At 34.3% G+C, this 22,170-nt stretch overlaps 1 protein-coding gene across 2 annotated transcripts in view; it reads right to left on the reverse strand.

Annotated features, from left to right (window-relative positions):
* The window catches only part of LOC122047422 (poly [ADP-ribose] polymerase 1-like), a 57,424-nt gene extending 44,501 nt beyond the window's left edge, over nucleotides 1-12,923 (reverse strand). Inside the window, exons 1-3 of one of the 2 annotated variants that reach the window (XM_042608710.1) lie at nucleotides 12,696-12,923; nucleotides 11,394-11,443; nucleotides 11,006-11,210 (exon numbers count right to left, since the gene is read on the reverse strand). In XM_042608710.1, the coding sequence (XP_042464644.1) occupies nucleotides 11,006-11,210; nucleotides 11,394-11,443; nucleotides 12,696-12,839 (399 nt within the window). In that variant the 5' untranslated portion in view covers nucleotides 12,840-12,923. Of the gene's footprint in view, nucleotides 1-11,005; nucleotides 11,211-11,393; nucleotides 11,444-12,532; nucleotides 12,552-12,695 lie in introns of those variants that run through there. The other variant, XM_042608711.1, reaches the window with a different exon arrangement.
* Between the last annotated feature and the right edge of the window lie 9,247 nt (nucleotides 12,924-22,170).

A 22,170-nucleotide genomic window follows, 5' to 3' on the forward strand; every position in this document is an offset into this window, starting at 1 on the left:
TACCCTATCGTATTCCTCTTTTCTTATTTCAATGTGCCTATTTAGATCTCCTTCTATTAAAATCATCTCGTTTTTCAAAAAACTTTGTATTATCTCATCTAGTTTTCCAGAATCTATATTTGATGTCTTCTTCTAATCCTACTTTAAGTGTATATATGTTAATTATATTAATAGTTTCTTTTATTACAGTTATCTTGAGAGTTATAACTTTATCTCCCTTCCTAACTACTACTACTTCATCCATTAAATAATTATCTACAACAATACCTACTTTATTTCTATTTTCCTCTTTCATATGAAAAAATATGGATGTAATTTTGAGTTGCTTCCAAAACAATTTTCATAAAATATTTTTAAAATAGCTAACAAATTTGACATCCTATCTAAGACTATCCTTAGAACACAACTTAAATTCATGAAAATGCATCATTTCTCTTATTGCAAAGAATGAGATAAGCCATTTTATAAAACCCATCTGTGACAACTAAGATGTTGTCATGACTTTGATTATTAGTCCAAGGGAGTTCTAAAACAAAATCTATATTAATGTCTTTCAATGACCATGAGGAATTAGTAAGGGAGTGTAGAGACTCATGTTTTGCTTGGTTGCTTTAGTTATTTGATATGGTTGACACTGTGATGCAACCCTTGCTATGTCTCATTTTAAAGATGCCCAATACAACTTGTCTGGAACAAGGGATATAGTCTAGTCATTACCTAAAAAGACGATTACTGAATATGTAAATGTGTGCCCTTAAAAATAGTAATTTTTAATTATAAAGTAACCACATTGTGATGTTTCTATCTTGGATGCCTTGAAAAATTGCCCCAAAGTAGAGCATGTAAAGTACTCATCCGTTAGGCATTCAAATCCTTTAGTTGTCATTTTATGTAGGATAGCTATAACTAAACTCAATGCATTTGTGGGTGTTTATCCTTCCCTGGTCAGTGTTTTAGGATGTAAATTTATGGAGGAACTCAACCCATCAAGTGTGTTCTTAGCACTCAACTTCATTTGTGATTGGATGTAACAAGATATCTTATGATATGAGTGCAATATAAATTTGTTTGGTAATAAATAGCATTGTTGTTTTTTTATAGCTTAGATAATAGTGTAATCCTCATTATATGCGGAGTAGTAATGTCCAATTTCTTGCTAAAGAAGGTATAATGTATATTTCTTGGCTTAGGGTACCTTCAATTAAGAGGGCAAGCCTTAATCATTCTTTCTTCGATTTTCTAAGTGAAACTTCCATTGTTAACAACATTTACGATGGGTGTCACAATAATACTAAAGTTCCTAATAAAATGTCTATAAAAGATCATAAAGCTATGAAAATTTTCAGGCTTCCTACAGAGTATAGGGTTCAAGCCAATCCTTGATTGGCTTAATTTTGTTAGATCTGTTGAAATTCCCTCTGCAATGATAATAAACTTAGTGAAGAGATAATAACCCTAGGGAAGAGAACAAGAGGGCATAAGGAGTACTTGAGTTTGGCATTATTTAAGTTGACAAACACTTTTTCAGTTCAAAGGGTCTTAGGGACTAAGCCAATGTGTTCTAAGTGGGTCTCCCACTCTTTGACATAGATAAGGATGCCATCAAAATGGATTACTAAAAATTTTCATATTTTAGGGCTTTAAGACTTAATACATTATTTTCATAAATATGTTTGGAGTGTTTGAAAGTGCAAAGGGCATAATTAACCATTTGTATAGTTCATTTTATGTTTTAAAAGCGGTTTTCCACTAGTTACCTATCCTAATCTTAATCTAAAGAATGATACTATAACTAAAATAATTGTAAAATTTTCAAAGTTTGAAAGCCTTTTAATTTTTTAAAATCAAATAATTAATTAGTTGAGAAAATTAGCATTTTGTCCTAATTAATTTCCATTAGTTAGACTGAGCTCTCTCTCTCTCTCTCACACACACACACACACATTAACACCATGCCGCCAACACCAACACCCTAGCCAAGTTTTAACACCATGTCTTCCCTCATTCTCATTGAATTATAGCACCTTTGTATTACAACAAGAGTTCGTCAAGTGGACAATGTACATGGCATGTATCTTTTGAGTCTCTCATAAAAGTATTAATGAAATTGTTTCATTTATTATTTTGTATATACTTTGATCTTGCAACAAAATAAAAATAACATGCTTCTGTTGCGTTAGTTGGATACCTTCTGCTATGATGATCCCAAACGATCTTTAGTAGCACAAGGACTAATGTTTTCTCTAATAAAACTTTTCGATATAAGTCCTTCAATATTCCTATTTAATTTATCTCATCCCAAGGGATTCATGCAATAGGTGTGAAAATTTGGGCAACTATCATCTAGGAATAGTCTATTGCATGTTCAATTATGCATAGAAGTGATACTTCTTTAGGTACCTCCATAAGACTTATATTTTAATACTCATCTAAGATCTTAACATCAAAGGGATTTCAAGAAGATAATCTTACTAGTGAGGCCACTACTAGTAAGGTCAGTAAGGTACTCCAATCATCCTTAAAGTCTTAGCTACTAGGCTGCTATCACTCTTGAATCCTTCTTTCTCAAGAATTACCTTAAACGTTGGATAGACCTAGGTCTTGGTGCAATGGGATTAGGCTAGGTTAGTGATAAGTTGAACATTTTACCTATTATATTTTTAGACATAGGTGTTTTTTCTCTTAGAGTGAGTTATGAATTGGATGTAAAGCTAGTTTATTTACATGTTTTACATAAGTATGAAAAATAGTATGTTTTCATGTGTTATCAATCGTGGGTGTTCTACAGCTTCTCTCCTCACCTTCATTTTTTTAGGAGTTCGTCTTTAGGTTCTATTTTTATCATAACTTTTTGGAGTTAATGAGAATGTAATTTTATGTTTAGGATAGTGCTTAGGCTCTATAGACCATGGTTTAAAATTTTAAGTCATGTCAAAGTTTCAATTTATGACCGGAACAATAATATCGTATCATACTATGCCGGTACTATTTTGGTACTTTTTTAAATATAAAATATATTAATTAAAAAATATTATAATAATATTTGATTACTATAAATATTTATTATTAGGTTAAACTAATATTTTAAAAATTAGAATTGAGTAAAAGTCAATTTAGGATTAACAAAAGTCTAAACATGATGATTAGAATCAAACAGGTTTAAATTAAATTTATTTTAATCAATTAAGGAGGAAAGGAATAAAAAAAAATTAACACAAGGAATTTTTTCTATGTGTTTAAGGAGAAAGGAATAAAAAAAAATTAAAATATGGGAGGAAAGAGTAAAAAAATTAAAGAGGGGAAAAATTAACCATTAAAAAAATAAAGAGAAATTGAAAAAAAAAACAGCCATCGCAGTCTCGCACAGCCATCGCAAGGCCTTAAGCGAGGTCTCGTGCAAGGCTGAAGTGGGCGTGGGGTCTCTTACAAAGCCTGGCTCAACCGTGGGGCCTCATGCTATCATGTCAATTGTCGGTGTTATGCCGATCAATGGGCGGAAGTGTCGATTGACACGGCACGAGATTTTAAACTATGTTATAAACAATATAGAGGCATTTCAATGCCATGTGATCCCTATACATTTTAGTTCAAGTTAAGATTAAAGTTAGATCTCTCTAACTTCTCCATTGGATGATAGTTCTAGAACAAATCAAGTTGACAGGTTTTCCTAATTGAAATGTCATATAGGAAGGTGCAATTCTAGAGAAAGGGGTAAGTTCTAGGAACATAGAGATTTTATTGATCCACTCCAGTTCCTTGAGAGATTTTTTTAATGAGTTAGAAAAAATCCAATCTCTACATTTTGGGCCTAAGTGAAGAGTGCAGCTCTAAGGCTTTCACTAGCCACATTGAGTATATAGAGTTTCTTGGCACTCCAATATACTTACGATGGTTATTTAAATTTATCCACTTACTATACAATTGATCTCTATGTCGGCACATTAATTAGTCTTCCTCTTGTTTCATTTCATTTTGAGGTTCTAGTTTGCGTTGATCTTGATAAGCCTACATGTTTTGCCAAAATTTCTTAGTAACTTTTATGAGCTTTCTTTTAGCAAATTAAGCTTGTTCAGTTCAATGAGGGCTATGTATTCAAAATAATCCTTAATATAGACAATAGTCAAGGAATGCATTTAGGTCTACCTTACACCAAAATGGGCATCCACCTTAACATGTCTAGTATCTCTCTTTCCTCTTTCCTGAACATGGTGTCTATAGCAAGGTTTAAAATTTCGACCCGTGCCGAGGTTTTGGTCCCAGACCGGAACGATACGGTTCAGTATCGTATCGTGCCGATACAGTTTCAGTATTTTTTTTATTTATATATAGTAATTATTAAATAAATATATTTATTGTGTATAATTTAAAAATAAGTTGTATATTGATTTTATATAAGTTATTTGAACAACTTAATATGGTTTGAAAAAAAAATTAAATATAGTTTTCTTTAAAGATATATTAATTACTCAAATTAAAATTGATACATCATAATTATATAAATTAATTGTTTATTCATTTAATTAATTATTAGTTTAAATCTTATATATTTAAAATAGTAAAAAAATCAAAATATCAATTAAACAACAAAAAAATATAAAATAATAATAATAAATTATCAGAATATAAATATGATTTATTAGAATTTTTTGAATTTTTTATAATTTTAAAATAAATTTAGAACAATAAAAAGAATTTTTTTTATAATATTAATTAATAATTTTTTTAAAATTTTTTAAATTTTAAATATATTTTTATATATTTTATAGGAATAATTTAATTAGGGTTTATAAAAATCTATTCAAAATATCACATCTCCCGTTGGGAATTGTTTAAATTAATTAAATCTTTTTTTCTTTTGCAATAGTACGCGCATCGCGCGCGATCCCGCGATTCCCGCAAGCAACACTCGTGCAACACTTCCGGCGGCGGCGGCGGCGGCGAAGGCATCCCGCGACGCTTCCAGCGCCACCGAAACGATAAATTCCGACGATTTCGGGCAACACAGCTCGGCTTTTCAAACCCTGGTCTATAGTTGAAAAAAAGTCTTCCTTATCTCCAATTATAGGTCAAGGGTCACAATGTAAATTACATCTAAGAAAAATATATAGATGTATGCTTTTGAAATGATATTTAAGAAAAAAAATCAAAATTCATATCGCCTATTTTTCTAATAGTTTGTTTACAAATTTTCCCTGAGTTCTTAGGATTTTAAGCTTGTTTTCCAAACCATTATATCTTGTTTTAAAAATCTCATTCCTATTATCTATATCTCTCAAGATTTATAAATTTTATAACACTAGAAAACCAAGAGTGCACCTAAAGGGCTATGAAGATTTTTTCCAAGGATAAATTATCCTACAAAGCCATTGTATGATAAGAAAATAAAGGCCAAAAGACTTTTTCGGTGAGGAACAAATTATCATTTTATAAGAAAGACTAGGGGTAAATGCAGAAAATTTGATAACCAATTAATTAAACAAAAGTAATTTTCAAACAAAACATACATCTACCAGGGTTGCATAATCTTATTATGTTGTAGAAGTTGGTCACGCATGTGACTTGATGATAAGAAATGATGCCTTCCTCAAACGTGTCAAAATCTCCATGTTACAATTTTACAAAGTGGATGGATCTATAAAATATCAAAATTTAGATATGAGAAGCCTGTGATGAAATTGACTATTAGGCACATGGGTAGCCGAAGGAGAGAAGCAGGGTACAATGTGGCTTCCTCTAGCCGTCATTGTTGAAGGAGGCAATGACCAAATCTAAAGAGAATACAAGGACTCTGATGGATTTAAACAAACTGAAGTGGCATAGGCAGTGGGGATGGTGGCTAGGGAATCTTGGAGCCAGTGGTACTCTAGAGCATTGGAGACTAGCATAGGGTGGAAGGAGAGAAGAGAGGTAGGTCGGCCTTGATATAATGCTCTATATCGATGCTAGGATGACCATAGCATTGCTAGCTACCATGACGCAATAGTGGAAGGAAGCGAGGAGTGTTGAGGGAACTTTTGGCATCCTCTACTGAAGACCAAGACAACAAAGGCACAAGAACACGTTTCTTGGGCTGCAATATCTAAGTTGGAAGATGGTGGAGCTCTATTAGAGCCTGAGACAAAGATCTTCGGCTTATTTGGGCAAAAGGTTCTTGAGGCTCAGGCATTGTAGTGATGTTTAAGTCATGATAGAGAAGCAGTGAGATTGTCGCTAAGTAAACCATTGAAGGATAGAGTTGCATGGTTGGATGGGACACAGGAGTTCACGAGCATCAAGAACTCATCTCAAGAAGATTGATGTCATAGAAATTTTTGCTCTAATACCAATTGATATAGCACTGAAAACGACTAAATTTGTCAAAAGGGAACATTATAAAAATAAATAAAATGATTCGATACAAGCAATCCTAAGCTCTTTCATAGGTCGAGCAATCAGATCTGGTATAGTTCTCTGCAAAATTATGGCTTGGTTACCTAAATGCTATACAAACTTCCAAATAATCTAAATGATTATTTCAAAAATAAAACAAAATAACAAAATTAAAATTCTAAGCATGTAGTTAAGCCAATAAAGACGATGCAAAGTTTAAGTGCGTCAAAGAATCTTCCATTTGCTCAAATGTTCAGTAAATTTATTCTATAAATTGTCCCTGCTGATCTACCACTATTTACCAACAATTGGTAAGAAAGATTTGGAGGTAAGAAGAAATCATGGAGGAAAGCCATGGAGGTCATCCAAGTGCAACCTTTGCAATTGTTTAAAGCGAGAAATAGCTATTATTCTTTTGGGAAAAGAAATCCGTTTGTGTCCACTCAAAGACAGAACAATAAGGTATTGCTTGAGATAACCCTTAGTTTTTTATTCTTTCAAAAGAGTATACCAACTTTTACAACTTGACTACATAGTTTGAAGGCCCATTTCTGCTTTAGCTCAGTTTGGACCTTCTACTAAATTATCGCACAGTCATCCACTACAACTTCATGAGTCCTCAAACTAGAAGACTTCTCACAAGTAGACAACTTGTCCTGCTACATTAATATCAAATCTCAATCTCCTTCTAGCGTCACCTTGTAGAGATCAGGAATGCCACTCATATTTTTATCATTGCAAACACTTTCCCAGCCCATGTTTTTTTCATACAATCATATTTCCATAAGTAAACTAAGCAAATATTACACGTGTTCTATGTTAGAGCAATCATGCTCTAACATGGCCTAAGTGGTCATCTTAGACCATCTTGTTTTGATATATTTGGTAAAGGGTTCAAGTTAGGCTTGCATGTGTTATTAAAATGTGTGTAGGAGAGCTTGTGACTATGCTAAGGTCGAGTGATGTTGATGATGACTTGACGCACCAAGGCGACACACATAGTGGCTTGGAGGTTCGTGGAGATTAAAAAAGGTTGCATGAGGCAACTAAGGTGGTGCTGGAGCAACTCATAGAGCATCACTCGGCATGGCCAAGTTGGCAACTCAGTGGCTCGAAGTCGGTAGAAATCATATAAGGATGAAATGAACATCCAAGGGACCACAAGACATGAAGCATCGAGGTTGCAGTGATGACAAAATCCAAAGGAAGGCGTCCTATGTATGTGAAGTGTGAAGGATTGGATGAGGAGCAAGTCATTGGCTCAATGCATCCGAGGGGCAAGGAGCATTGAGGTTGCAATGTTGACGAAAGCCATAAGAAGGTGAACTATGTAGATGAGGCATGAAGAATGGGAAAGGAGCGAGGTGTTGGCTCAATGCATTCGAAGAGGTAAGCAACCTAGCAAGAGATGACTTCAATGGTGAAGTCAAGTTGCCTATAGTAACTCTAAGTAAGTTGTAGGAGTCGAGTGACCTATATTTTGGGATTCGGTTAGATTCTTACTTAGGCATAAGACTAGTTAAGGTTTCAATCGAGTGGAAGTTGACTTCAATAAGCTTAATAGACTAGGAAATTGAGTGTGGCTTTAATTTGCTGAGACTGGTTCTATTTGATATCTGATCGGGCTCAATTGACTGAGCAGATGGATATGCTTTATTCGACTGGTCAGTTGACTAATTTTCTACTTGAATTTAAAAAAGAAGACCATTTAAAAAGAATATCTAAAGTATTTGATTGATGGCACATTGATTGGACTAGATTGCCAATGAGTTGACTAGATTCAACAACTAGCTGGCAGATATTGATCTCAAGATTCAAGTAGTTTCAGTTGACCGGAGACTTAAATGAATCGACCAACATTAATGTGGAATAGTTATCGGAGCTTATCCATGGCCATTTGAAGGGCTATAAAAGGAACGGCAAGGGGGAGCTCAATGGACAAAAACAAGCTATTATTCTCAGGGATTTCAAAACTCAATTCTGTCATTCATTTATAGTTTTCTTGCTTAAAATTTAAGGTCCCTATCTTTAAGTTCACACCTTTGTTGGTTTCTATGAGATTTCTGAACCTTCAGAAAGATTTGAGAAGAAGAAATTATAGTGAATATTTCAAGAGGTGACTCACCTTAAGAGTATATAAACCATGGAGTAGAAACCAAGGGTTCCAAGCCATATAAATAGCTTTTGTTAGCATTTTTTCCTTTCTCATTTTGCTTTAATATCCGCTACACTTATCTATCTTTTCTTTAAGAAAGATATTGTGAGGTCAAAGTCTATTCGTCCAGCCCCACCCCCACCAGCAGCATCTGGTCTCATTCATCTACATTCAATCCAACAATCTATATACAACTATGCTAAAGTTTGTGCCCATGATTTGATGAGGTTTCTGAACCTTCAGAAAGATTTGAGAAGAAGAAATTATAGTGAATATTTCGAGAGGTGACTCACCTTAAGAGTATATAAACTGTGGAGTAGAAACCAAGGGTTCCAAACCATATAAATAGCTTTTGTTAGCATTTCTTCCTTTCTCATTTTGCTTTAATATCCGCTACACTTATCTATCTTTTCTTTAAGAAAGATATTGTGAGGTCAAAGTCTATTCGCCCAGCCGCACCCCCACCAGCAGCATCTAGTCTCATTCATCTACATTCAATCCAACAATCTATATACAACTATGCTAAAGTTTGTGCCCATGATTTGATGACAAAAAGGATAAATTGTGGCAATTCATTCTAAACTATAAAGGCCTTTATTATATATCCCTATTCCCTATCAACTGCCCTACTTTCACATGTATTGTTAGATTTCCACTTGAAATTGAATCATAGTCAGGTAAGTGAGGTTTTTGTGGCTCAAGTTTTTATAAGATGGTTCCCTATCTTCCTAGCCAGAGTTATATTGAATTGGACATACCAACTAGGAAAATAATTGTTGAATACTAATCTAGCAAAGCCAATAGATGCACTACTTAATGAGAAAAATATTTGACTACTAATCTTATTAATTCTAAACTTGGTCTATTGTTTCATAATATTCACTGATGTTGATTATGATCAAATGACATTATTTTCCTGAAATACACTGTCATCTAACTCAATATTATGTACATGTGTGCACTCTTCATAGTGACAATGCACCTGTAAATTTTACCTCTAAACTTCCATCTAGGTGCCAGGATTTCATACCCTTCATGTGATATAATGTGTAAGGTCTCTATGATCACAACCAGTAGTAGCTTCTTAAATCCCTTGAATTTTCAATGGAGAACCTAAAGTCAGTAGCCGTCTATAATGTGCCGCTCAATATTGAGCATTTAATCCACCTAAATCATGATCAAACTGACATTAACGCAAGCATTAAGCTAAGATACTTTAAGATAACAAGTCAAGCTCGCTCTTGCTCTATGTTCAAATGATGTAATGCAAACAAGTCCAAGTCGATAATTGTTTAAATACCTCATAGCTAAGTTCTTATGTTAATGTTTCTCCAATTGAGCCATGAAAATAGTTTGATGCTTCAGGATTTTGATAAGTTCTGGAACCAAAATTAACTTAAACAGGTCCAAGGGTTAACAACTAGACTCAGTCAGGATTTCACTGTTTACACCAGCTTTATTACTCGTCCAGACCTCAAGTTGTCTCTCTCTATCAAGAAGTACCAAACAACTGCAAATCATAGTTGGAAGCTGTTAAATGTCCCCAAAAAAATTGTTAAAATCGGCTGGTGGCTAATAGGCAGTAGACTGCCTCTTAATCAGTTGGCAGCAAGTTGACAGATGCTTCAGTTGGTCTGGATCAATTTGCAACTACTAACATTGGATTCCGAAAAGGCTATTTTTCTATCTCTTTAGTCATTGTAATTTGAATCCGTCCATAACCTTAATTAAGGCACTTTGTATAATCCTCAATAAATCATCATCATGAAGCCATATTTGTCCCAAGTATTTGGTATTGGCTTCATGCATCTTATCCCCTGAATTGAGCTCCATGATGGTTATAATATTCAAATCAATTAAATTATTTTTTATTATATTCAAGAATATTTTTTTGGTCTCTACCTCTAAAGACCTTTTTCACTCTTATGTATTCAACTCTTCTAATGATAAAATCTATTTGTTGTCTTTATATATGGTCATATCATCACCTATTTTCTCTCATTATCATTTATTAGAGCTACACCTAGTTGCTTTCAAATATTAATGTTTTTTTACCTTAATAAGATTCCCACATCCATCCTAGCATTTTCATTATACTATATTAACTTTTTGTGTAATCATCTATACTATATTAACTTTTTACATATGTTGCTTCCAAATTGTCTAACACTCATTCATAAAGTATGGCAGATAAATTCACAATCTATAAAACTTTTCCTTTAGCATAAGAGACACTTGGCGTTCACATAAGACACTAGAAGCTCCCCATGATTCCAACCACCCATTTGTAACCAATTAATGGATCTTTATCAAGAAAACTAAAACTATATCGATTAGTAGCTTCAACCTTTTTTAGCATTACCAGCCACATAAGTGAAAAATTATCCCACATTTGATATGTTAAGAATTACTATAACGAAAAAATATGCTTAAAAGAAACAGTGTTTCACATAATTTTAAAATACATAGAAAAATACCAACCGTTCCTTTCAGAATCTTCTGACTACAATGTCTGCAGGTAGCACGAGAAGTTTGGGAAACTTCAATGGAACACTCATTATCAGCAATTGTAGTTGCAACTGCGGTGGCAACTGTACTACCACTTGAGGCTCCACCCTCAACATAACTCTTTATCCTTTTTTGATCATCCCAACGCAATGAGTCTATGCCTTCAACATCATCAAGGCTGGCAATGAAGAAAGCCATAGTGAACAAAAAGGTAGTAAGAGAGACATCAAACAAGCATGAATAAGAGTTGTGTGAAAGTGACGAGAAACTCATGTGTTGACCAAGACTCTACAAAACAATGATTTAACAACTACTACATGTGAAACAATATTGCCAATAAATTCAACAACAAGAAGCGTACGATTTTATCTGGTTTTGTTTCTTGAAGACGCAACCAGCATGATTCCACATCTGAAGAAGCAAACATAACTATTTAAAGGATATTGTGTAAACTTTCTATGTATATGAAAGAAGCATATCTTATGAATTAATTGCATCATGATCAAAGACATTCTAAATTTGATCAATTACGAGAACAAATCACTTGATCTAGCCACTCATTTAGCACAACCATATGTATAGTTTCTGAACTACCAGAACAAATAAACAATAAATTTTACTCAAGCAATAGTTGGGAATGCTAGAACAGAATATAAAATAAATTTTTGCCAATATCCATCAGTTAAGACCTCAAAAGATTGACTATAAAAGAACAGGAAATAAGTTAGGAACTAAGAAGCTATGGGCATGATCATAACATATAAATTCTCTAGTGTGACAACCAAAGCAATTAAAGATGGGTAAGAAGACTTTACTCCACATATTGGAAAAGGGTAAGAAGACCTAAACCCTAAATTTCATCAATTGTCAACGGTTAAGATCCACAAGAATTTGCACACAATTTGATAGAAAGATAAGAACCACATAATCTAGCCTAAATAGTAGGGAAATGTCATTAGTTGTCCTATGAGACTATATATATTTTTAAAAAAATTCCCATTACTTAATCTTAAACTAAATTTTCTAAATTTAATGAATGCAGTAGATAGAAGAAATGGAGAAAAAATAACAGAAGTTCATCTCAGTGGTATATTGAAGTGCAGCTGATTTTTTTTGTCCGTGTATTGATTCTGGATTTCTCAAAGTTTTAGGTGTCTAAAGCACATCAGCTCAATATATTCTGAACTATCAGCTGCCAATCCGAAACCCACTAAAATCTCTTTAGAGGAAATTCATGTCTGGAAACCTCTTGATTAAGAAAAGCTGCACAAAAGAATGACATATAATAATGTGCTACGAGTCAAAGTAACTAATATGATCTCGCAATAAAAAGACTGAAAGATAAGATATTGATGGCTTCGCATATGAAAATTGTAAAGATAATATTTTTAGATTTGACAATCAAAAGCACATTGTCCCCAATATGGAAAAACAAGAGAAGAGCAGACAAGGGTTAGGAAGAAATTCATCTCTACGTGTGGCAAAAGGCAATTCGCTCACCCAGCGCCCCCGTCAACCAGTCCCTAGGCAACACGGAGGAGGTAAATCTACTAGCCATTGGCCAAGGCATGGAAATTCATCTCTACGTGAGTCTACAAGATGGGGAGAGGGAGGGAAAAAGGATGAAGGGGAAAGGGAGGAGAAAGTAGGGTTTCGATTTTACGGGCATGAATCCGTCGAACTGGGTGGCAGTGACCATCTTGCCAAGGCGTAGTTGTTCTTTGTCGATGGGGGACTTGCAGGTCTTGCACGAAGACCGTCCGGACTTGGCATATTCGGCTTTCCATGGCTTCGGAGGATTTGCCATCGCTGGCGATCGTGACGATCGAGGAGCTCTTCCCGGACCTAGAGAAAACTGAGAACGGCTTGAGAGTTTACGGATTTTCAGCGGCTAAAATACCTGACCACTGTATTTTCTGTGTAGTAGTATTAAAAAATAACATTTAATCCCTTATCAAAATTTTGATGTGAAAAAATTTATAAAAGATAATTATTATTATTATGATTATTATTTAATAATAATAATAAGGAAAAGTATATTAAATTAGCATAAATTTAGAATTCTAGTATTTTTTAGTTTGATGTGAGTGGTGGAATAAGTTACTAGTTACCTTTTTTAGAGTTGTTAATTATTTATGTAGGTGTATGAATGAATTTTGTGAGGATTTTATTAAAAAATATAATGATCAATTTAATATATTTTTTTTCCTTAAGATTATTATCGAAAAATGCTAAAAATAAAAAATGCATCATTGTCTTTTATTCATTGTCAATCATGTTTAATGAGAAGAAAATTTTTAATGATAAATATTGTTTCATTTTTATTTGATTTTGGTTCATCAATTTAAAATTTATGTTCTTTGTTGGTTTGGTGAGGGTGATGGAATGGGTCTTTAGATGTTTATCCATTTCAAAATTAATATTTTTCTATTATTTATGTTAGTACATGTATAAATTTTGTAAGAATTTTTACTGAGAATAGTTGAAGATAAGTTGGATGGTCATTGTGATTTCTCTTTTGTTGATTTACTTATTTTTGTAATTATTTGTGGTGTATAATTTTCACCCAACTAATCTTAGAGGTATTTTGATTCACCTATCGAATAAATTTAAAGTATAATTTATACGCACTTAGAAGTTGATTTTTAAAATATTCATTCCTATTCAAATTCGAATAATTATTTATACACCATAATGACACAGCTCTTCTCTTCTTGGGACTTATATCATAGCTCTTCTCTTCTTGGGACTTATATCATAGCTCTTCTCTTCTTGGGACTTATATCATGGCCAGTAAAGCCATTTGCAGCTATTCATATAGCTTAATTGTAATATCTAAATTTCTTTAGATTGTTGTCAACTGAACTTTTTTTGATATCCTTACATAATTAAATGGCAGGAAGTAGACCCGACCCCGGGCCGAGTCTGGCCCGGACCCGGCCCGGGCCCATAATCGGGTCAATGGGCCGTTGGAACCGACGGTTCGTAGCCGTTGGGAGGATTTTTTAAGTATTTTTTTTTCAACGGTTAGGATCATTTGACCGTTTTTTTATCAATGGCTATGATTTAGTGTCATCACTATCAAAACTCTATAAATAGAGAGCTCATTTCATCATTTTTCACACACATCTTCTCTACTTTTAATCTCATTTTCGTATTCTCTAATCTCTAGACTCTACACGCTTTCGTTTCCAATTTTCAATTACAATGGAAGGAGACCGCGGAGGTGCATCATCTCGAGCTCGGAAGGGAAAGCAAATAATGAATCCGCGGGAGGAGGACCCCAACATTCAATCCACCGATGATGAGATCGAGCATCTTCCGAATCCGACACACAAAACACAAGGAAGTACCGATGCAATTACTTCTAAGGTTCGGGAACTTCCTCCTCTAAAGTCTTCTATTTTCACTAAACATTTTGAGAAGGTCACTCTTCCGTCAGGAGAAATGCGTGCAAAATGTAAGCACTGCAATGCTTCCTACAAATTCCAAGCCAGCGGCGGCTATGGGTCGTTGAAACGATATATAGAAACGAAGCACTCGACAGAATATGGACTTGACCGTTCTCAAACAAAATTATCAAGATTTTCTTCAACTAGCGGTAGTATCAATTTCGGTTTATTTTTATATTCGGATAATAAATTAAAAGAATCATTAGCTAAATTTGTTTCCGTAGAACATCTTTCTTTTAGTTTTGGATCTAAATGCACATATGAAGATTTTTGTAAAGAATCTCATAATCCATATGCTAAACATGTTTCTAGGACTACACTTACTCGTACAATTAAAAAATTAATAAAACAAGGAAAAAAGAATTTAATTGATGAATTTAGTAAATTAGATTATAAAGTTTCTTTATGTTCCGATATTTGGAGTGATCGTTGGCAAACATATTCGTATATGGGTGTGACTTGTCATTGGATCGATAACTCTTGGAACCTCCAAAAAATATTATTAGCTTATAGAGTTTTTGATGAATCACATAATGCTCATAATATCGCACAATTATTATGTTTAATTTTAGAAGAATATGGTTTAACTCATAAAATATTTTCAATATCATTAGAAAATGCTAGTTCCAATACCGCTTGTATAGATGATCTAAAATTTGTTTGTCAACCTATTATTGGAGGTTTATTTTTTCATATTCGTTGTGTATGCCATGTTTTAAATTTATGTGTTCAAGATGGTTTGAAAATTTTAGAAAGTTATATTAAACCAATTAGAATTACAATTTCTTATTTATGGTCTCATCCATCTATAATGAAACAATGAGGTAGGTTTTGTAAAATTAATGGGATGAGACCTAAAAAATTTACACGTGATGTACCAACACGTTGGAATTCAACATACCAATTATTACAAGATTCATTTCAATATAAAAAATTATTATATTCATTTTTTACACAAAACACTAATACTAATATATATATTTATTTTCACAACAATGAAATATTTGTAGTAGTATTTGTGAAATTTTAAAAGTATTTAATGATGCAACCGAACAATTTTTCGGTGTCTATTATTCTATTGCTCAATTAGTTTTAGAAAATTTTTCTAATATAGTATTAGTTTTAAATGAACATATTAATAATGAATCTTTATCTCCTTGCATCTTAGCTATGAAAACTAAATGGGAAAAATATTTTTATTTAATTCCTGAAATTTATTTAATTGCATTTGTTTTAGATCCTAGATTTTAATTAGAAGTTTTACAAGAAATGTTAACTTTATATTATGACGCTTCCCTGATCCAGTTAATATTATATATAATGTTAGAATTTATTTATATGATATTTATAATCAATATTACGCAAAATATGGAACACAAATTAATATTTCTGAAATACAACAAACTACTAACAGTAATTTAAAACTTACAAAAGCACAACTCTTATTAAAAGAACAGACAAAACATCCATGAGGATCCTCAAGTTCCACACAGGAACTTGAGAATTATTTTACGACTTCTTTTGATTTTAATGAAGCAGATAGCGAAAACTTCGATATCTTAAAGTGGTGGTCACAGAAGGCTCAAAGTTTTCCCGTTCTCTCCGTGATCGCAAAAGAAATTTTATCTTGTCCAGTGTCAATTGTTGTTGTGGAGCAGACGTTCAGTGCCGGCGGTAACATATTAGATGAACGACGATCAACTTTGTCTCCTGACTCATTAGAAGCCCAAGCATTACTGGACGATTGGACCAGAGCGGAGAAAAGAATTCAAGGAATGCAACTTTCAGATGATGAAGTTGAAGGTTTTGATACTGAAGGAACAAATACGACAGGAACAGGAAATGGTAGTGAGTGAAAATATAAAAGGATAAAAATGTAAAAGAATAAAAATGTAAAAGAACTACGTGGGTTTTGATTCCCCTAAAGAGATGCGTAGGCAACTTAAATAAGTGCAAGCCCTTTTCCAATAAATTTTTAATGTTTAATTTTTAATTTTTAATTTTTTTAACATAATAATCTTGAACCGTGACGAACCGTGAACCGGCGGTTCAGAACCGTGAACCGTAACCGTCTTGGGCGGTTAAGGTTAAGGGTCGACCTGTCTGGAACCGACGATTCCGAACTGTCGAACCATCGATTTCGAATCATGATCAGATCTAGCAGGAAGCTTTTAATATGTACCTATTAATTTACCTTTTATGGTGTTATTTGCAGATCAATTATTCTTTTATTCCTTTTGCAAGAGAAATGCAAACATAGCCTTTCATAGAGAGAAAATTTGGGTGAGAAAGAGAAGCAAAGGGATTGGTGGAGAGTGGGAGACCAAAATGCAAGAGTTAACCAAAGAGAGGAGGAGTCACATACAAGGGAAGGGACACCCCTTGGCCACGTGGCACACATTCTTGTTGACATTATGAAACAAAAAATTGATTGGAGACATGGAATGGCATGTCTAATCCAATCTTGATAAATCAAATAAAAGTAAATAAAAGTGATTGCTAGTCTGGTTTCAAGTTATCAAGTACACTCTTAAGAGTATGTTTAGTTCAAATTATTATATATAATCTTGGTTATATGATTATCAAGTTATCATATAATTAAAGTTATAAAAAATAAAACATAACCCATTATTATTTAGTTCAATTTAAGTAATGTAACAAAAACTTGTTTGTTTGAAGATTTTAATGAATAACCTAGTTTAATGTTTTACTATATTACCCTTAATTACGAAACCAACCATATATTATTATTATTTAAACTATACCGTTTATTTTTATTTTTTCTTTATTTTTTATGTTTTTATTTTTTTATTTTTTTACATTTTTTTAAAAAAAATTTATTGTTTTTGTCTTTAATTTTTTTTTTCCTATTTTTAAAATTTTGTACGTTTTTTATTATTTGTTTACGTTTTTAAATTTTTTTTACTTTTTTCCTATTTTTCTATTTTTTTTATGTGTTTTTTTTCCCATTTATTTTTTATATTTTTTCTTTTCGTTTTTCTTTTTTATCACTTTTTTCTCTTATTCGAAGGTATTTTGGGTAAAAAAATTTCGTTAACTCCGGAATCAAGAAAAACCTCTATTTTCCGAGATTTTTCGATTTCGGGTTGCATGCCCCCTTTTGCTGACGTGTCGGGCATAGAACATTACTCGAAGACCATTGATTATCTAAATCAAATAAGATTTTCGTTGATAATCTTGGATGGATAACTCCTAACTAAATACACCCTTAATATAATAATGCTCCAAATAATCTAGTGTGATATGAAATTTTAATATTTGATTAAAAAAATTCGACTTTCTCTGATTTGGTATATATGTTTAAGTATGCACACATAGAGAGCTCATGCAAGATTAAGTGATGATATGGAAATTAAGATGATTACAAAAGAGAAAATAAATTATTAATTATCTAGACTATTTATGATTATTAGGATTATGTTGGTACTTAGATTGGTCTTGTATCTTATACTTGTTGGATTCGAGCTTGAGATAGACTCGGATTAGAAGATGACTAAAATGATCTACAGATAAAGATGAATATTTCTTCATTTCTTTCTTAACCTCTATAGATTATTGATCTTAGTGCATGAGTTTAAATGATGGATTAGGTTACTTATCTTGACTTTATTCACATATGGCTGAATTTGATACTTACGTGCTTAATTTTGGAGATGATCTATTTATTGTCTATATAGTCTTATACCTTACTTATTAGACCAGTTCTTATATGTGCATTTTATTATGTTGTTTACAGTTATGTATGATGATACTATATGAGAAATTGTATACTTTGATTTCCTTATACATTTGACCATGCACTATTTATTTTCCATTACTCGTTGAGTCATTTGGACTCACCATCCCATGTATGCTTTCTTTCCCCAAGTTGCAAATAAAGGATATATGGAGTCACTTGAAAACCCTATCCACTAGTCTCACGTCGCATTGAGAGTTTTTCTTGCTATTGCTTTTACTTGCATTTTGGTTTCTTTTCTGAACTTGATCATGTAATAATTAACTTGAGTGTAGATTTTAATCTTATGGTGTACTTTTATTTGGTTATGGTACTTGTTGTATTAAGTCATACCGGTATGCAATCATCTTATGTTTTTTCATGTTTTTGAGTAAATTGAGTAAATCTTTCTATTGTATAGTTGGTTGGCATATATCTTCTGCAGTGTATTCATTTATGATTTGTGAACTTATATCATGTTATATCAAACATTGTCAAAGGGGGTACTGTCCATTTCGTTGGACAAGTACACCTCTAGGGCGTGACAGATTTGGCCATTCAGAAATGAATACATGGCTTCTCTCGAACTCAGATTCATACTCGGTCTCGGATTCAGTGTTGGTTTTAGCCATCATTGCAAGGAGAATGTGGTGCTCTTCTCCTTCGGAGGATGAAGACTCATCTCACATTGCTTTGAGTGCCCTCTTCGTTCGATGGTACTTCTTTTTCAACTTCGGGCAATCAGCCTTAAAGTGCTCCTTTTGATTGAACTCGTAGTAGGTGGACTTAGATTTTCGAATAGAGATTCAATTTGATCCATCCGTCTTACTCTATACTACCTTCTTAATTTCATGTGTGTTGAACCCCTTTTTCTTCTTTACCAATCTCCATACAAGGTTGACTAATTTGGTGGTGGTCTTGTCATCATCGGATTTAGATGCCTCTACGCCTTTGGCTTGTTCTCCTTTAGTTGTCTTGTAAAAAGAGGCATACCCTTCTAGACTTGGCTTGTATTAGTTTGCTCCTGGAGTTCAAGTTTAGGAAATAGTTGATCTAATTTAATTTTTGAGAGATCCCGAGAAACTTTGTAAGCATCGACGATTGATGCCAACAAGGTGTTTCTCAGGAAAGCTCTCAGCGCATACCTTATGATATCTTCTGCACTATTTGTTTGATTGCGAGTAGTCAATTGAGAATGTTTTGGAGTCTGAGTGTGGAGTTGATTAGCGAACTCTCCTTCCTATATGGTTATGTTGTACAGATTATTTAAAGTAAATCTCTTTTGCTTACCTTAGTGTTGAATGTCCCTTCATGGAGTTTGATTAACTTGTTCCATAGATCTTTTGCATCGATGAAGGGTTGACGAGACTAACCTCCTCCTTGGTTAAGCCACACAAGAGAGTCTGAGTTACTTTGTCATCGGTTTCTATTTGCTTCTGTAGGTTTGGATCCTAGTCCTCACAATCCATTTGACTTCCATCTGATTGGTAGGTAGAGTGAACTTGGTCTGGATCAAGATCCACATGCTCACCTGAGTCTTCAGGTGGACTTCATATGACTCTTCCAGTAATCGAAGTTATCTCTGATGAAGAGCAGGGGGCGAGTAGGAAAAAAAAAAGTCGCTCGGGTAGTGGTGCATCAATTTAGAGCAATTATGAAAAATTAAAAATTTTATCAAAAGAGGTGTTTACACTAATTTTGACTAAAAATGATAACTTAAAAACAAATGAAGAAAAATAAACAAGTTCAATTAGTGCTTGCACCAATTTCGAGTGCCCTGCTCTAAAAATAGTTATTGGATCAAGAAAGTGCTATAAGGGGTATATATCACGCTTCTACACATTCAAAAATCATTCAAAAAGACAAATTCATGCATCGGAAAAAACAAGGATAAAGTAGGAAAAAAGACAAGGTAGTTTTACTTGGTTCATAGCCTCATGACTACTACTCCAAAGCCTGCAATCAATTTTGTTGGTGCAATCGACTTCTAGAGTTTTGATATTTATTTGTCAATATGTTTAATAAAGTTTTGTCAAGGTTGATCTAACCAAGAAGAAGTCCTAACTGGAGATAAACAGTGATGAGTAATCTACCAAAGTGACTAGCAAGTCTAAGTGGTCAAGGTAACTGAAGGCTTGACAGTGATGAGTAGTCTACTGAGTGATTAGCAAGTCCAAGTGGTCAAGATGACTCAAGACTTGGTAGTGGTGAGAAGTCTATTGAATAACTAGTCCTGACTAAAGGTTAGATAGATGAGAAGTCTTTGAGGAGTAAACTCTAAACAAGTGTGACCAAATAGTTTTCGGTCGACCACGCACAGTCGAACGGACCAACGAATCTTGAATGTTGCTAACACTGCTTTACTTTACTATTTTATATCTATTGTGCTAACTCAGTGTTGCAGGAAATTGTTGGGATCTTAGATGGCTAGAGGGGGGGTGAATAGCCTCTATGAAAACTTAAACAAAAACTTTCTTAAAGAGAAACTTGTTAGCACAGCGGAAGTTGAAAACTAAAACGAAAACGAAGGAAGAAAAGCACACACAGCAGACACAAAGATATACGAGGTTCGGGGATAACTTGCCCCTACTCCTCGGCATGTCCGTAAGGAGGACGACTCCTTGATCTTTCGGTAGATCACACCCCGGACAAAATCCGGCTAAAGATGTCTCCTTCTCGGTGGAGCAACCTCTCAACAGAGTCTCAGTTGATTATAGAATTAAGCACAAGACTTACAGTGGCTGAGAAGAATAATCAGATGAGCTTACAGCCACGCGGAGAAGAAAACGGAGCAGAGAGCGCACAACAACCTTCTTAGCAAGGAGCTCACAGCTTCACCAACTTGCTTTCTCAAAGGATTGATCGCAAAGAAACAGAGAATCGGTTAACTTTTCTGAACCTCTCTTCTTCCTTCTTATGTCTCTCTGCTTCACTGGCTCGAATCACCGCTGCCTGCAGAATCGCTGCTGCCAACTAGGCGTAGCCAATCACCTCTCCTCCTCATCTGGTTCTCTGAACCCATGCCAATGGAAATCACTGGCATCTCTGGATACGAACCAATGAGTAGAGGTCAAACTTAGTGCAGCCCAATCGCAATCAGAAACCCAATGAACGTTGATGCCTCAAATGCATCTGTTGCAGCAAATCACAGTGTAAAGAGCACTTGTCTTCTTCTCTTAATGAAGCTTAATTTGAATTCAACCATGAGAGTGTGACCTGCAACCTGCAAGCTAAAAAGACTCACAGTAGATGGTTAAAAACAGATGGGTGAAAACAAATACGGCAATCAGAAAAAGTGCATGCAAAACAAACAATACCGTGGGTCGATCTGCAGACCGATCCATGCTTTCTGAATCATCGCTGATCGGTCTCCAGACCGATCAGATGTCGCTGCACACAGCTTCTGATCGGTCTGCGGACCGATCAGGAACTAATCTGATCGGTCCCGAGACCGATCAGATGTCGCTCTTCCCAAGCGTTTACAGTGATCGATTTCTGATCGGTCTGCAGACCGATCAGTAATCGATCAGTAGCCACTGATCGATTCCTGATCGGTCGCCAGACCGATCAGGTGTCCAAGGTTTCACTGGATCGGTCTGCCGACCGATCCAGCTTCTTGACTCAGTCCGGGTCGAGCCCTCTCTGACCTAGTCCGGAGAAACGAGCTCCCTAGCCCTCTCCGACTTCATCTGGTCCTAGAGAACGAGCTACCGAGCCCTCTCTGACTTCGCATGCCAAGTTTCCTTCTTGGACTTTTCAACACCAGATGTCCGATCACCCTTGATCCATCTGGATTTTCCCTTGCCTGGCTTCACTCACCAGGACTTCCAATCTGCCTGGCTTCACTCACCAGGACTTTCCAACTGCCTAACATCCCAGTTAGGACTTTCTCAATCAGGTCAACCAAGTCAACCTAGATTAGTAATCAATCTGAGTTAAATATCTGATAC

Source organism: Zingiber officinale, chromosome 2B (genome assembly GCF_018446385.1).
Source record: "Zingiber officinale cultivar Zhangliang chromosome 2B, Zo_v1.1, whole genome shotgun sequence".
NCBI classification, from domain to species: domain Eukaryota; kingdom Viridiplantae; phylum Streptophyta; class Magnoliopsida; order Zingiberales; family Zingiberaceae; genus Zingiber; species Zingiber officinale.